The sequence below is a fragment of the Chlamydotis macqueenii genome, chromosome 5 (assembly GCF_036417535.1).
Source record: "Chlamydotis macqueenii isolate bChlMac1 chromosome 5, bChlMac1.mat, whole genome shotgun sequence".
NCBI classification, from domain to species: Eukaryota; Metazoa; Chordata; class Aves; order Otidiformes; family Otididae; genus Chlamydotis; species Chlamydotis macqueenii.
In genome coordinates this window covers 11,281,041-11,298,282 of record NC_141560.1, presented here as the reverse complement: position 1 = coordinate 11,298,282, position 17,242 = coordinate 11,281,041, and the positions used below count along the sequence as shown (strand labels likewise).

At 36.8% G+C, this 17,242-nt stretch overlaps 1 protein-coding gene across 3 annotated transcripts in view; it reads right to left on the bottom strand.

The window, feature by feature from the left end:
* Window positions 1-149: 149 nt before the first annotated feature.
* PPP1R13B (protein phosphatase 1 regulatory subunit 13B) overlaps window positions 150-17,242 on the bottom strand; it is a 68,944-nt gene continuing 51,851 nt past the window's right edge. For 2 of the 3 annotated variants that reach the window (XM_086750220.1, XM_086750221.1), the window contains exons 8-17: window positions 15,481-15,645; window positions 14,449-14,629; window positions 9,185-9,354; window positions 7,822-8,323; window positions 6,501-7,267; window positions 4,799-4,936; window positions 4,583-4,716; window positions 3,681-3,847; window positions 2,572-2,771; window positions 150-1,658 (exon numbers count right to left, since the gene is read on the bottom strand). In XM_086750220.1, coding sequence (XP_086606346.1) covers window positions 1,617-1,658; window positions 2,572-2,771; window positions 3,681-3,847; window positions 4,583-4,716; window positions 4,799-4,936; window positions 6,501-7,267; window positions 7,822-8,323; window positions 9,185-9,354; window positions 14,449-14,629; window positions 15,481-15,645 — 2,466 coding nt within the window. In that variant the 3' untranslated portion in view covers window positions 150-1,616. The remainder of the gene's footprint in view (window positions 1,659-2,571; window positions 2,772-3,680; window positions 3,848-4,582; window positions 4,717-4,798; window positions 4,937-6,500; window positions 7,268-7,821; window positions 8,324-9,184; window positions 9,355-14,448; window positions 14,630-15,480; window positions 15,646-17,242) is intronic. The other variant, XM_086750222.1, reaches the window with a different exon arrangement.

The window sequence follows — 17,242 nt, the reverse complement described above, 5'->3', positions numbered from 1 at the left end:
TCTGGCAAGTCACTTTCTGTGCAGGTGGTAAAACAATGACGAAACTTGAGTTAACAGAACACGGCAGGTTAAAGTTTTTCTTTTTTGTAGACTATGACTAAAGGCATGTCTATTGTTGCTACCTATATAAAAATACTGGAGCATGCAGCCATGCCTTAGCAGAACTTTATTGTGCACATTTACATGTTCTCTGAATTAGTGTATCGTAGGCTCCTGAAATCATCACATTCATGTAGCAAATTCTTCAACAATAATACCCTTTCACTTTTCACCACAATATATACAGTTAATGCTAACCTGTGGTAAAAGCAAGTTACAGCACTGCAGAAATGGATATATAAATTATACACAGAACTTGTACGTGAAGAATTAATCAAATTGCATACTGTTAAATGGGAGAAAATTACAAGAAATATGGCTAAAACTTATAATGGGAAATTCAAAATATACTTTTGGTATATAAAATCATGTACAATTAAAATCCCAGTGAAGTGCTTTTTTTTTTTTTTTTTGCTTGAAACTACAATGTAGTGGAATATATTATTGCATAACTTGCCTTGGCAACAGCTGTAGGCTGCCAAGAACCACAGAATCTGTCCTCAAATAAGCTATTGCCTTTCTTAAATCCTTCTCCAGGCCTTGTTTCTTTCTTCTCCTTGACTTTTGGCATGTACACAACCCTCTTCCTACTTCTATCCAGTCCTTCATATTTTCTCCTAGACTGACTCAGGCAGACTTCAAATTACACAGTGTAACCCTCACCAGACTCTTACCCTTTTCGACTATTGCACTTACATCCATACAGACATACAAATCCCTTAAGCTGCTGCAAGTTCAGTACTGTTTTGTCCAGGATGGACGAGCTCAGGCGGTTAGTAGGGGAAACCTTTACATTAGTAGAGGTAACACTGGTGCTGTAGGCTGAATAATAAGAAAATAAAACACCAAGTGAAATATTGTGTGGGGGTTTTGAGATGTGTGCAAATACTGTTGTTTTGTTAGTTCTCTAGCTTGATTCTAAATGCAAATACTACTAGATGCTAGACTATAAAGCTTTTGTTGGGGTTGTCTAGACTAGGATTTAAGTGTATATTATGTTACCACTTAAAATCCCAGCCTTCATAAAGCTTTGGTGACTATTTAATAGATCTTGTGTCCTAGAACCCAAAGAGTTGATGAGTAATGAGAACTCAACATTCACTGGTATTGAACAAAATAATACCCAAAATCCTGACGTGGGACAGTTACTGTGGGGTTGGAGCAAACTGGACAGCATATCTGCACTCTGCAAGTGACACCTCTGAACATTTAACACAAGAAAGCTCCTACCACCAAACTTTAACTTAAAACACTGCTTCAGACGACAGCTGGCGCAACACTGTAGGTAGTGGAGGTATCACGCTCCTCATCAGTGGTGGGTCACATAAAAACAGTCCTCATTTACAAACTGCAGATCTTGAAAATCTTGGATGCTGTCCATTTAACAAGAGAAAGCACCATTAAAACTAAATATCATAGTTTTATTTCTCTGTGTGAAATGATCAAAAATGATGGCTCCAGTGTATGTTTTAAGTTTCCAGTTACCAGCACGGTATTGCACTGTTGTACAACTGAATTCAAGCAAGGGTTCGCTGTCTAGGTTTTATTCGTGGATATAACTGTAAAAACAGAATAAAAATATTAGGCTTTGCATGGCTGATACCAAGCTAAATATAAATCAATTCAGTTATAACCAAGGGGTACTCATTAACAAGAACTGGGTGATGAAGGGGGGGGGGGGGAAGAGTTTTTTTTTGTAAGCTACAGCATGTTCTTAGGTAACTTCTGAAAAATTAAACCAGAAGCAGAAGGAGGCCCAGGGCTGACTTATTCCTGCCAACAGCACCAAAATTGCTGCTCTGAAAATGACTTGGTTCATTTAGCTCAAGATCCCAGACTAGACCAAAAGATGCTTTTATGTAAGTACAATAAGTCCCTGCTGAACCCTAGAGAGAGCATATTTCCTGCTCTATAAGGTTTTCTTACGCATTTTGCCCTCTGTATTTGTCTATTTAGTAACCTTACATTCCTCATCTCTCATCCTAGCAGCGTTATATTTGACTGAGAGCAGCATAAACAACTCGCCTACAGTTGGCATCTTTGAGACTCTCTTCTGTTTTAAATTCATACATATCTACATATTGTTTATCTCATGCCAGCTATTATAAAACTTCCTAAAGAACTTCCTGCGCCAAAGCTTCTGGCTGCCTAATAGAGAGCCACCACACTTTACACAGGGGCCCTTCTTTTAGCCAAGGGGGCAGGCGGGAACCTTACTAAAGATTAAAGCATAAACTATATTAAATATACTAACTTGCCAAATAAAAACCAGCATAGTCTCCTAGCCTCTCCTTTTTGTTTACAATGACACAGAGGCCAGAGAGAATACGGGTAATCTGCTTTGCAGCACTTCACAGCAGTGTATCCAGATGATACACAGAGGGATTCTGAGCAAAGATCAATTCTGTTTGTGTTTCTACTTCAGGAGGAAGTAAAAAAATAGGAGGAGAAGGTAACTTTAAGAGCACTTACCCCAAGAAGATTTTTAGGCACGTAGCCTTCTTTGTCGTTGAGGCGGGCCCACCACCACTCTGTTTCATTGTCATCTTTGCGTCTTAGAATAGTAATGGCATCGCCCTCATGGAATGACAACTCGTCATTATTCTGAGCTTCATAATCCCACAGAGCGTACACCACTCCTTTATTCATCACTCCCAACTTCTCCTGCACTCCTATTAACAACAAATGAGAGAACACAACAGATATGATAGTCAAATGCCCTGTTTTTCCCTCTGGGATTTAGTGTGGGCACAAATAGTAGTCTCTTATTAATAAAATTTCATGAACAGTTTTCAGCACTTCCATGACAAAATGCTTTCAGAAGTTTAACTGAATGATAAAACCAGATGTTATAGAATATTTTAAAACAATTCAGAGTATCAGGTTTTTCTCTTTTATTATATATGCAATAGAAATTTTATAATCTTTTATTCAAATGAGGATAAAAACAGTTTTACAAGTGTTTGAGCAAAGCAGCTTTACAGAAGTGCTGTGTATTTCTCACAGGCCTGCTTTCTACAGCAGGCTTTACACAGTTAACACTTGAAGCTTTTGAAAATCTGCACAATGTCAGGTATATAGAGCTTTAATGAAGCTTATATCCTCTGATGTAAATGAAAAATATGTCTGCTTCATCAAGGTAACTTTTCTTGCAAAATAACTTAGTAACTAAATACAATCAGTAAGGTAATTATTCATAAAGTATGTGTGTTTCTTCACGTGATCTGCTAGAAATTTGTGCATCTGGAAGGTGGAGTATCTCTGTCAAGATACTTGACAACTCACTGTTACTGTCAAAACCTCCCTGTGGAAGCATTTCATTGAAATTAAGTCTAATTAAACTTTAAAAACTGGTAACATTAGAAGGAGCTTGTGAAGTAACTCTGAGAACAGAAGGACTATGATGAGCAATGTAATAACAAAAAGACTATGTTGTTTTCAGCATTTTGAAAGAACAGGTAGGTGATGGCCAGTATTGTAAAGTCTGGGGCCTAAGCAGATGTTTCATGCAGATCAGAGACACAGAAAGGGATGAATTTTAGAAAAGCTACAACAGTTTGTAAAGTCATCTCACAGCTTACCATACAAGAACTGGGAACACTGAATATAACCTTCTTCCATTTCTTCACACTTGTCTGCAGCAGTTTCTATATCACTTATAGTTGAAGCAAAAATAGCTGCCCCAGATTCAACCAGTAGTTTACAGAGATGAACACTATTGCAAGAAGCAGCACAATGCAAGGGTGTCCTGAAATAAAGCAAAAATGTAGACATGAAAAAATACTTCCTTGATTCCTAACTATTTAGTCTTGCAAGGCAGAATTTAGCCTGTCTATTTTTAAACGAAAATATTTATTAATATTATAGTATATTTATGCGCTGTCCAAAACCTGTCAAGCAACTGGAATGGATTCCAGGATTTACCTGGCTCCAGTAAACCCAAACATTATAAAATAGATGTTAGCAAAAATGTAGATTTTCATAGCTTATATAGCTGGTGGGTATAAAAGGGTGTTTTCCAATATGAGGAAATTTGAAAGGTAAAATAAAGGTGAGGGTGAATCAGATCAGCACACCAAGGTTTCACATTCCCTCCAAACACTTCAGAAGTGCTACATCTACCTGTAAGGCTAGATTCTTCAAGAACAACAAAATCTGTCGTGGGTTATATGAAGATGAAACTTAAACAAATTAACTTTCGTCACTTGTTACTTACAGTTTAATTATTTCAGCATCTGAACAAGAAATGCAGCTATACCACTAAGTAAAATCAAGATGTAGCATACTTTAAGTGTGCTTGCACATGTGTTGAACACAATGGAACCTTGCATTTGAGTTCGTCACCACCTCGAGATTAGAAACTGCTCATTTGCTGGGGGTAAAGGCGAAGGAAGTTGTTCCCAAAACAGGTCTCGACTAAATTTTGAATGTGCATCAAAATAGTGTTTTTCCCAGATGCTAAGTTAAGAATCTTGACACTTACCACCCATCACTGTCTGCTGCATTTACATTCACACCAAAATCAAGCAGGAACTTCACAATGTGGTGATGACCGGCACACACTGCATTATGCAAAGGTGTAATTCCTTCATCATTTGGTTTACTGGGATCATCAACCTATTGAAAACATTAAAGAGTTCAGCACTTTTTTTTTTACCCCCTAAATACTGAAAGAGGTTGCCATTGTTTAGAAGCTCACCTCATATATGATTCGTTGTACAAGATCAAATTCTCCCTCCAGAGAAGCATCCAGGAGGAGGGCCAATGGATTGAACTTCACTCTCAAACCATGGCCTGTTCTTTCTGAGTTAGGTTTCTTCAGGTTGGTGCGTTTTGTCTGAGTAGAGATGAAAGTTGGAAGGCATCGCTTCAGGTTGTGTAAGTATTACAGACGATTCAGTTACTCTTAAACTAGATTAAGAATCCCATCCTCCTTAAATGGTAATTAGAACGATGCAAACGCTTCTATTACAAAGTCCCTAAATAAAAGGGTTGGTATCTTACCATGTCTTATTCAGTTAAAAAATGAAAAAGCATGCCAATATAATTTAGAAGCTTTAATTAAAGGTAGGAGTACAAGGAGGAAAGTACTTAAGTCAATGATTTTTGAGCACCGCTGACTTAATCTAATGTAAACTGAATGTGTTTCTGGTGGATTGCCTGTCACAATTTTTGCTTAGACTAGAAAGCATGACACAACGAAGCCCAAGTATCAGCCTCTAGTCAGAGGAATCTTTGCCTTGAATTAGCAAAAGTATTTGCTGTAGGTCAGTGCTGACAAGTTACAAGTTTTGCTATGGTAAATAAAAGTATAGAACATCAAGCTATTTTATGTGATATTCTAGCTGGTGTTACCAGAAGCAGCATTCTCAAGATCTGAAACATGTTTAAATGTGTTTTGAGAATATTATGAATCATTCACGTGTGTCCTTGTCACTTTCCAGAAAAGAAAAAAAAAAAAATCTATTATTAATTACAGCTTTTATAGAATGCTTTTAGTCTCCGCCACTGTAAGATCCATTTTCATTTATGCTCCTATTTAGTATGGCTATTTCAGTTTAGAAAATAAATTTCTCACAGTATGAATAATATCTGTTGCTAGGATATTCCATTCTCCAAAAAGTTTCCTGGCCCACTTGTGCTCATGGAAAATGCATACACGGCCCTGTGCACAGTGCAGTCAAATTGTCAGAGGAATGCAAATCAAAAAGTGGAGATATTCTTTGAAACCAATGTTAAAGTGAATCATATCAACAACTAAGAATAAAATTCAGTCTTCTCCTTATTTTTATTCTCCATATGCTGTAGATTTTGGTAGTGACAAGTATTTAAAAGATCTAGATGCAGCTGGAGGAGGGACTTTGAAAGAAATTCAAATTAGGTGACAAGCCAATTAGAAAAACATTTCTGCTCGAACAAGTCAGCTGTGTGGCTGTTAATGTTATCAGCCCTGGTCTCACATCTCTCTGCTGAAAGTGGAAAAGGAGTGCACTTCTCCCAGAATGGTTATTTCAGCTTGTTTGCAAATTAAAAAGCTTCCCGCTGCCATAGCTTATACTTAGTCTCATACAAATAAGTTCTTTTTTTAATGGAATCTTAGATCCCAGAATTAGTTCTACAACAAGAGTATATCCCCAAAATGTTCTACAGCCTGAAGTACACACACAACCTCCTGTTGCCTCTGTTCATATTTTCCATATTAAACAGCTATATTATTAAGAAACTAATCCATCAGAATCCTTCTTGCAGCCCCTTGGGTTCTGTTTTCTTTTCTTTTAGTATCATGAAACCTAAGTAAGTACAGACGTGCCATTTAGCATAAGCTTACCACCTTCCCAGTTATGCTTAACACACAGGTAATTCTATAGTTCACAAAATTGTCTTTTTGCTTTGTTACTTACTGGAGGAAGTGGAGCAGGAAGAGCAGGTGGCAAAGGAGCTTCATCCTCTACTGGAGAACTGTCCTCAGGTGTGGGACTGGGTGACTCTTCGGTAGAAGGAACTATAGCAGGATTGTTGTTGTTATCTTCAGTTGTCTCAGATGTTTGATTTGTGGTTTCAGTGCTTATCAGTTCCTCAGTAGCAGGAGAAGGTAATTCGTTATCATTGGCATCTGACGAAGGGGGTGGTTCATCAGGAAGAGGAACTGTAGGTTGCACGGAAATAGGTTCTTCAATATTGCCATTGGTACTAGTGTTACCATTATCAACATCAGCTAAGATGCCTATGAAGTCCTGTGGATTGCTTGGCTGATAAAAAGGAGCACTTTCTATTCCTCCAGCAAGTGTATTAAAGCGCTGATACAATAATTTTTGTATATTTGGTCCACTTGGGCCTTCTGGTTCAGTGATAGAACTACGCTTCTTTAACGGCCTAGGAGCATTGGCCAATTTTCTTCTCAGAGCTTCAAGGTCAGCGTCACTTTGATATCGTAGTGGTGAATGCACAATAGGTGTGAGCTTAGTAGGACTGAGAGGACGAGGAATGTTTTCCACATTGCTATTTTCACTGGATGGTGGAGCGTTTTCCAGCTCTTGATCTTTTTCAGACACCTCAGGCTGAGGTTGAGACTGTGGCTGTGAAGAAGTCTGGGCAGGCAAAGAACCATGAAGAAATGGCAAGGGTGAGGGAGAAGTCGAACCAGATTGTAATACAGGTTTTCCATAAACTGAAGAAAACAAAGATGGAAAACAGTGAAGAACTGTTCTCATATTACATAATAAAAATCTACAAATAAACCGGGTATATGTCAGCTGCTATGTGTTTGACACTAATACAGAAATTAAAAAAAAAAATCAAATTAATTACATTGGAACCTAGCAAACAGAAATAAATACTCACCTATTGGTGACAGTGATGCTTCTTACAATTATAAGCTATAAGTAACACCTGGAATGTTTTTCCTCTTTCACAAGGAAACAGTAAGAGAAAAAACTCCTCTCTAGACACTGTTTTTTCAACTTATTTCTGAAAGTATTGGTAAAGTATCCAGACTATATTGTTCTAATTGCATCTTGTTTTAAATAAAAGGTAACTGAATGTATACTTTTTTATCACCCCAAAAATACATGGGATCATTTTTCTGCCATGCCGTTTACATAAAAATAATCTTTCCTCCTCTCAGACAAGTTTTTCAACCTGATACGGAAAGTAAATTAAGCCCAATAAGTAGATCTTAACAGTCTATTTCAAAGAAAAAAAATAAAGCAAAATATATTCTACCTGCTTTTACTGACTTATTTAAGGTATTGTATACAGCTTGCTGATAATTCTTTGGTGGTGTCGCTTGCTGAAGATACATTGAGTAGATGGAACTGGAGTTCACTGTCTGTGGCCCTTTTCTGGGAGACTGAGGTCTTGATCCTTTATCAGCTAGAAAAGGTCTGATTGCCACAGTTAAAGGGAGTTCTGGCCTGCCATCTCCTCCTGGAAACAAGGGGGGACCGGAAGGTTGATACGTAGGGCTGGGAGGTACAGAAATTCTCTGTTGAATCTGTTGTGAAGAACTGGGCTGATGTACATTGCTTGGTGGCGGAAGTGGAACAGGTCTTTGCCGATTTGTTATACTGGTGCCAGGTCTGGGCAGACTGCCATCCTTCCTTCTTTCTAGAGAATTTGTAGAACCTGTTCCTAAGGGAACTGGACTTGGATAGGTCCCATAGTTTTGAGGCAGCTGCTTGCTTACACCAGGAATTGTTGGTGGCACCTTCCCCAGGTCAAGACCCTATGTAAGAACAATAAAAAAGTATTTAACATTTAATTAAATGAAATACTTGTGAGCAAGAATATACCTCATTCAACAAAACATACTAATAATCTTGTGTGACAGCAAAGGAGTCAATATAAACAATTTGTGTTCCTTTATCACTAAGTATGATTCTACCTGAATTTACCACAATCGTACATCAGACAGAGGCCACTGTTAAGGCATCTTCAGCTATAATACACCAATATGAATCCAAAACTATTTGCATACTTTCAAGGCCTGAATAACTCGTTCTAGGTTCTGGATCTCAGTATCTAGTTGATAATGTATTTGATAATATGTAGCGTGATAACAGAGTTTACCAAAAGTATTTAAAGACAAGGTCCTTATTCTTTAAAGATTCCAGTCTTAAAAGAATTTAAAAAGTACTAGAACAACAGTGCAGACAGACAACACCATGGACTCACTCAAGGATGGATTTAATGACTTCTTTTGTGAGATTTTTGTGAGAAAAAGAGTGCATTCAAAAAGTGATAATCTACACCAAGGAAAGACAGTAACAAAGATGTGAATTAGAAAAACAGGAAGGTGTGGGGGATGATTAGGGGAAGAAAAGGGAGAGAAAAGGAGAGACCAGATATGTAAAAGAACAGGAAGGAATACAAACTACTGAAGTTGAAAAAAATATATATAAATTGTAATGTGATAAGAATAGAAAGGAACAGAAGGAATACAAAGGTAATTTTCTTTATGACTTCTAAAATAATCATCAGCAGGGAAACTGAATGTGTAGGTAACTGAAGTGAGTTCAGCTACGGAAGCCAAAGATTCATAATTTCAGCAAAACAGATCTATAAATATATCACAGATGAAACCCACCAGCTTATCAGTACTTCCTAATACTGAAGTTGGCAAAGGCTGGCTGGATATAGTTCCTTGTTTTAAAGCAGTATCCATGCTTGATTCTTTCCAGTCTGTGTTGGAGATCTGAGGGGGTTTTACGACAGGGGCTGAGCTCTGTTTAAGTACTGGCCAATTTCCATCATTAGCTTGAAAACAGACAAAAATACTATATTTAAGATAATCCACACCACCACTGTAAACAAGCAAAACAACATGTGAAATGGAATAGTTTAGATTACAACAGTATTAATTTGATTCCAGAAATTACATAAATCACTATTAATGTTTGATTCAGATATCAATACCAAAAGCCCAACCACTGCATATAATACGCTGTTCATTACCCTTTGACATTCAAATTGTATTGAAAATTCCTATAGAAAAAAAGATGGTTAAAATTTTAGTTTGAGCATTGCATATTCTGCTATTAGAAGGCAAACAAGTTCAGAACAAAAATCCTTATAGAAACACTTCATCAACACCTTTCTTTTGGTACTACCTAGAGCCACTGTCAAATTACACTAAATGTTAAGTCTACGCAAGCTCTGAATGGACTTACTCCAAATTTAAACTACGGTTACTAGGTTCATTCACTCGTAACACCATGTAAATCTCTTTTCAACAACAAGGTGGAACACAACAGCATATATTCCTTTGCTGGAAGTGGCGGTTAACTTACCTTTTGTTTTCCCTCAACATACTCACTTGATTAGAATTGCCCCAGAAAAATTTAATATTAAAAAAAATGATAAAGTCAGCTGACAACTTCAAGTCAGTGTAAAGACAGAAGTCATGGGCTTTTATCTTCATCATATGCAAAAAATGATGCATAGCTGCACATAAACTAAGGCAACAAATCCTTAACAAGTCCTAGATGCATTGATATGTTACTTCATTAACTCCGTGAGACTAGTTTCTGTTCTCTAAGTAAGCAAGACAGTTTAAATAGGCCGATAATTAAGCCTGTTTTATAGTAACTAAATAGATCCCTGGTTAAATCCTAAGGCTTTCATTTGCCTTTAAAAGACTAAACTTCAGGTTTCTCTTACTCTAAGGAAGACCAGGGATCATTTCTCCTTCCCCACTGCCTATAATTACCCTGGTGGAGCACTGAGGATCAGTAAAGATGACACGTAACGCGTAACTAACCTTACTAGGGGATAACAACTAAAACGGAGGAGGGGTTGTGTGTGTGGAGATTTACTGAGATTTCTGGACTCAGGTATTTCTGGAATCAGATATTTAAAGGTAAAACTTCCCATTTCATTTCAGTTTTAAGCCCCTAGAAGCAAGGATATTTCTAGAATTCTTTGCCATCCTCTGTCTAGCATAGTGGATAGTCTAAGAATAAGCTGCATAGGAACGTTCTAATTGCAGTGAATTTAACATCAGCACGCTACTTTCTAACCATGAGACCATGATTGCCCCCCCCCCCGCCCCCGAAATGACAACCTGAAGATTTCTTGACAATTACCACTCAGTGTTTTCACTATGAGTGCAAATTAACTGTATTGGCTCATAAACCTATTTATAGGCTTTTTAAAAATCATATCACTTTTAAGTGAGCAAAAACTAGAAAGTTATACCTCTTACATTTAAGCTACCATACTAATTAGTTTTTAATTACATGTGCAGACCATTCCTTAATATTACACACACTATATTGTATTAAACTTTCAAATTCTGATTAACTATGTTCAAATTCTGAGAGATAATTACTTTGGAACAAGAGTATTTTTGTGATTGGTCATTAAAATAGGGTTAACACTTGCATATTTTCACACTGAGAATATTGTGAATAGTCCAGAAATCCCTTTTCATGCTTACAAACTGCCAGGAAGTAATGTTAATGAGGCCCAGCTTTAGTACTGGCAACATCCAAGAACTGGACGTGTTGCATTTTTTGTTTGTTTGTTACTTTTTTAAACTATCTAGTTACCAAGTGCGAGACCAAAAAAGATGACTGTCTAAACACTTTGACCCTAAATAATGTCAGATTTTCCACGTATGCACTGAATTGATGTTCATTGTACAAAATACAGAAGATGTTCTGTAACTCGAGTAAGGTTCTGGTTCATTAAAACTTGTTTTGAAGATCAGTAAAGGTGTTACAACTGATTCACGCTAAATATGAAAGCATCTTTAACCATAAGTTTAGCTATTAAGAAAGCACTTATAGAAATGATAGCAAAAGTCCCAAAGAATTTAATTACCTTACCTGCAAATACAAGCCCACACTCTTCTATTAGAAAGAGTTATACAAAAACTTTCTGTAATCCAAATATTAGCATGTTCATCCCCAAATTCTGAGGTAACAGACTGGAAGTATATTCAGACTCTCCTCTCACTAACTTTTCTGTTTCATTCTACTCCCATAAACATCTGAAAGTAACTGTTCCCACCTTCATGTCCCTCATATTACAATCTGGCAGACTTGCCAACTACCGTGCATTTTTTATGAGTGCACCTCTCACGTACTCCCACAACCAAGCTGAATCTCACGCACTTAACTAAGCAGCTGTTGCAATCTGCAACTGCAGCGTATGGCGCCAGCGCCTGTGCGATAGGTGCTAAGAGGAGGCAACCAAACAGCATCTGCCTTCTGCTATCTTTAGTTAGACCAAACAGGTCTCAGGCACTCTTACCCATCTGATGGCAACGCCCTTCTGACAAGCCCTCACTAGCTCCTGCTCTCAGCCACCTCACAGCCATTTCAGCCAACTGGCTTCATTTTCTCCTCCACATGCACCCTCTTATCTGCCACTCGTAAGACTACCTAACCCTCAGTGTACTTCAACTTTCATCAATCCATTTTGTATTTACATAAATAAGACAGGAACATGCAGACACAAAAGGTTTTGTGCATTTTCTCTGATTTTATCTAAAAAAATTTGTAGGTCTGGATCCAGGATACTTACTCTATTTTTGTCCAATGGAAGTCAGCAAGATTCTTGCTATTGACTTGGATGGAGTGAGCTTTTATCCCAACTTTGGGGCCAGTGCAACACGGAAACTCAAAGTTTCCCATAAAGTAACTCAAGCTAAACCTGTATGGAGTACAACTATCTAATATACTAAAACATGCTTTGATGATTACCATTAATTTTCTGACAACGATGAGAAAACTTCAAGGTTTTTCAATGAAGAAAACTCATCCCTCTAGTACTCCAGGGATGAATTTGCTACAAATCTGTTTCCTTCAATAATGAAAAGCAACTTCTTAACAGTTCTAAATTTCAACAGCATCTTCTGCATGCCAGACCACAACACAAATTCTAAAGATGCTGTTTAATATGCATCTGTACGCAAGAGCTCAGATGACCATATTAAAAACTGAGTTCTTAGCTAGCCAGAGATCTTCTACGGACTCACAGTGCTGGGTGTCAAAGACAGTAGGTGCCAGACGGATGACATTGTGAACAGCGGACTGAAGAGAAGTGGGAGGTGACAGAATAGGATCCACTATTATGTCTAAATCAGAAACCTTCCAGGTGTCTGGAGATTTTTTCACACCCCCACAGTCTGTCTCTACCGGACACACCAAGGCAGATCCAGTTACACAGAAAAAGAAAGAAAAAAAGTGGTGGAAAAATTATAACAATGACAATGGAGAAACTGGAACAGGAACACTCAGATAATGCAAAATAAAAGCATGACAGTTGAAAAAAACTCTCAATTTCTTTTCTTCCTGGAAGCATATAAGCTTCTCCTTACATAAATCTATCTTACAGAACTTTCTTCAAGTACATTCAGAACAATAAATACAAGGTCAGTTCTCAGGTACAGTAATTACTGTTATAAAATAAAAATTTATCATTCAGAGATCTTGTAACCTCCTGAGGTAGGTCGAGAAGTGGGCACGTGTATCTTCTGAGGCTGATGTTTACAAAAGAGTGAATTATTTTTTGTTAATGAAATTAAAAGTTATGAACTATCTTTTCCCATATGTGGAAGAGGAATCCATGTCTGAAAACAAAACTGCTGCAAGCCTGTCAGTTCACCTCACAATTAAGTCATTCCAGATTCTTAAGACTTTTCCATAAAACCACAGTCATGGGGTTAGTACAGCCTTTGAAGTAAACTAAAGGTATTGTTAAATAATATCAATGGAAAAGACTGGGTTTTTTCAAGTTCTTTTTGGATAGTTTCACTTCCTGACCGTAGGGGGTTGGGGGGGGGGGGGGGGGGGGCATTTCTGTCATTTTTTCCTATAGAGAGGTTCACATTTTCTTCCCTCCCTCTTCAGAAGCAAGCTGCAGGCTTTACTGGAGGACTCAGTTTTAAGTACTGGAACGTATGTGAATATTGCAGAAAGTGTGCTCCCGTGGCTCCTGCTTATCTCATTTTTAGATTTCTCCTAGGAGATCAGGCAAACTAAGTCCTGTAGCTAGACCCATGGGATTGCGCATTTTCGTTTGTACTATGTGCATTTGTCCTAGCTAACCATTTCTTAAGAATTCTGATTTCGCTAAGATGTGTGCAGAGAGGTAAGTTTTGCCAGAATGAGAACTTAAGGCACAAATGTCATTACCTACTTCCTTCAGTTTCCAACATAAATTACAAATAGATGATAACAATTATATTTTATAATGTAGATTGGATTATGTGAGCCAGTTTTGGATATCAGATTCTAGGGAGTACTCTAAAGGGGCAGCTCCTTCACCAATGAAGGTAGAAACAATTAAACAGCATCAATGCTGGTTATTCCATTTCAGAAACGTTTCAAGCACCAAAAATCCTCATATCTCAGTTGGAGCAAAAACCTCCCGTAGTTCTATTCTGTTTTCCTATTTAGTCTCCTTCTGAGTAGTAGTATTATTTCTACTTGTTCACTAGTTTTGTTTTACTTGACAAAAAGCAGCATACTGTAAATAGTTGCTTATAATACAGTTTGCCACAAAGTTGATTTCATTATTATTTTCAAACACAGAAACTAATGGAAAGGTTATTAAAGACAGAACATAGGATCTGTGAAGGAACGTATGCTCCTTTTAGCCATGTACTAGCTAGCAAACTTTCAAAGAAACACTCAGTCTCCTAAGAAAAATTACAGGCAAGAGGCAAAACCACCTCATATCAAATGACTAATGTCCAATTCGCAGAACAGTATCAAGACATCGAAAACTCGCCTCTTTTACTACAGAGATTATGACAACACTGGGTCTCCTAAGATTATTCCGTTTCTTTATTACTCCTTTCCAAACCGTGTGTATTAATAAACACCACGCTTAAGTGCTTACCAGATTTTGATCTTCCATGTGTTGAACTAGAAGCAATGGTGAGAGACTGTGGTTTAACTGGATCTACTGGTACAGTGTAAGTGCCAGCACTTGGAACCTGGATGTAAGGTCCTACTGCTGCCACCCTTCCTGAAGCACTCAGGGATGACTGGGGTGATGAAGTTCCATTAATACGATTCAACTGAAAAAACGAGACAGATTGAAACGTGAACTTCCATTTAATCTAGGCATTTGTGCATGAACAGGAGGCCTAAATTTAATTATCTAGAACCATGGACAACAGCTAAGAAACCTTAATAATTACATTACCATACTCCATGCTTCTACATACACACACACAAAAAAAAAGAAGTAGCACAGATTTTATTCCCTAAAATTAACACCTCAAAAATTAAATTTCTCAGCCACAGCACACGCATTTCTTGTAGAAACTTTTATCTGTTTAAAGTCTCTTACCTTGTGCCTTTCTTCGGCAAATGGGCTAAAATGAGTTCTTAAATGATCAAATACATTTGGTTTTGGGTTGTTTTTTTTTTTTTTTTTAAAGGAATACCTGCAGCTAGGAATACATATGGGAACTGAGAATTCATCTCTCTAGTTCTTAGACCAATAGCCTACTGTGCAAATGATTTCTTTTCAAAGTTCCAGACAGCTACTGAGACTAACTTTACCAGACTATTTTTATAGTTTTATCAATTTTCTATATTGGATCAGTATTTTATAAAACTCAAACTTTTTAGGCTTTCAAACTTTGAAACACAGCCCTGAATCACACTTTCCTTCCTAAAAACATAAACTAGGATATTTTTTAATATAGTATGGTCTCTGCCATAAAGAAAAATAAAAGGAAACATATTCTAGCCATTTTCTGATATCTATGCAAAACCTTAAAATAGTTTTAAAAAGCCTGCTACTTTTAAAATGGGTTCTTTAGATGTAATTTTATTACTCAGCTGGGAAAAAGAGAGATTTACGTAGTTTTTATGGGCTCTTGATAAACTAAAGTGTGGCCCTTTTAACAGTTTATCTTACAGGAATGTTTTCTTTTTGACGTGCCTCAACTTTTTTCTTGTATAGTCGTTCACGCAGCTCATTGATTCGCTTGTCCATCATAGCCACCTCCATGTTGCGTTTGTTTAAGAGTTCTTTCTGCTGCTGAAGCTTGGAGTTCTGCTCCTGGTTAAGCCTGTTACGAATCTTAAAAACAAAACAAAACAAAACCAAACCATAAAATAAAAGAAAAAAAGCACCTGTTAAGACTTCATTTTGTCTGTTGTCAAGTTGGTTTTAAAGAATACGAAAAAACCCAAAGCACCTTGGATTGGCTATGTTCTGACATCTCTAATGTTATGCTTCCACATAGCCTGCCAAATTAGCATTTGCAACCATGAACAACTCTTAAAAGAAAATAGCAAAAGAATGTCCTAATAAACTAGTGGATACCTATCAAATACATGTAGACAGCACCCCCTTTATAGCAAATGGATTGAAGAGTTAGGTACAAAGATATTTCAGAACTGAATTCCACTATGAAAAATTAAGTCATAGAGAATATTTGTTAAAAGTTATGTTTAACCACCAAGGCAGTTTGAATATCATGACAATTAAGTGATATAAAGCTTGTAACAGAAATTATGCTATTAACTCTGTTTACAGTTGCACATGAAACTTCTTGATGTCTGGATGGGAGGTTAACTGAATTGCTCATGCAGGGACTAGGCACAGATTTTCCTCTCTACACAGGGATTAAACTGAAACCTTCACAGCAGGTTTCCAGTAGATTAGGGAAGAGATTACCCTTATGGTTTAAATAAACCATGACAGTCTTTATAATTATTTCTCTTGCTTTCCCACTGGCATTTTTTCATACCTTCAATAACTCTGACAATGTTCCAATTTTCATGGTAATGTTACATGCAAAAATAACCCACATCAAATTTAAGTCTTGATAAATGTGTATGGGATCATCATGAAACACAAGAGAGAAGTCTTATTCTATTGAGCATTTTTGCACTTAGAAATACTCGTAAGGTAGATATGCCTTGTACAAATGGTGAAAGGCAAAAAAGATGAAAAAAGGACCCTTATTCCTAATTCATGAAAATATGTGATGGATTACTTTGTATGCTGTACTTGCTCATGTAAAGAAATGAGTAAGACTATTTTTGAAATTTACATTAATTTTGAAATATTAACTATATATTAGAGCTGTTGCCTTGACCACAATAAAGTACATGAGTAAATTTTAAAAGCCCTCAAATCCTGACACATTGGCACACGATTAAGTATTTTGTAACTTTTAAACATAAAAACTGGACAAAATTTCAATGTAAATGGAATATTTAATCACTCTTATGAGAACTACACTTTAGATGTATCAGTCTTCTTGGTGGAAGATATATGACAGTGATACAAGGAATACCATGTGAATATACTTCAGCTATAGTGCACCATACAGTGCAGTGAATACTGTGCAGCTTGTATTTTTGACGATTCTGTCAAAATGTTACTTAATTCCTACGTATTTTATTTATACCAGACATTATAGCTATATTTGCACAATATTTGAATTATAGTTTTATTCACTGTCCAGTCATGTCTCCAAGTTAATATGACATCTAAGTGAGCCTGCTATACCCAGTTCTTTGAAAAACAGAAAAGTAATGAAATGAATTTTAAATTTTTTAAGAGAGTAAAACAAATACTATATTATGTCAGCATTCAGTTTTTCACTATTATAGGCTAAGAAATGCCCTTCAGAACACAAAAATAGTTTTTAAAGCTTATGAAAGTC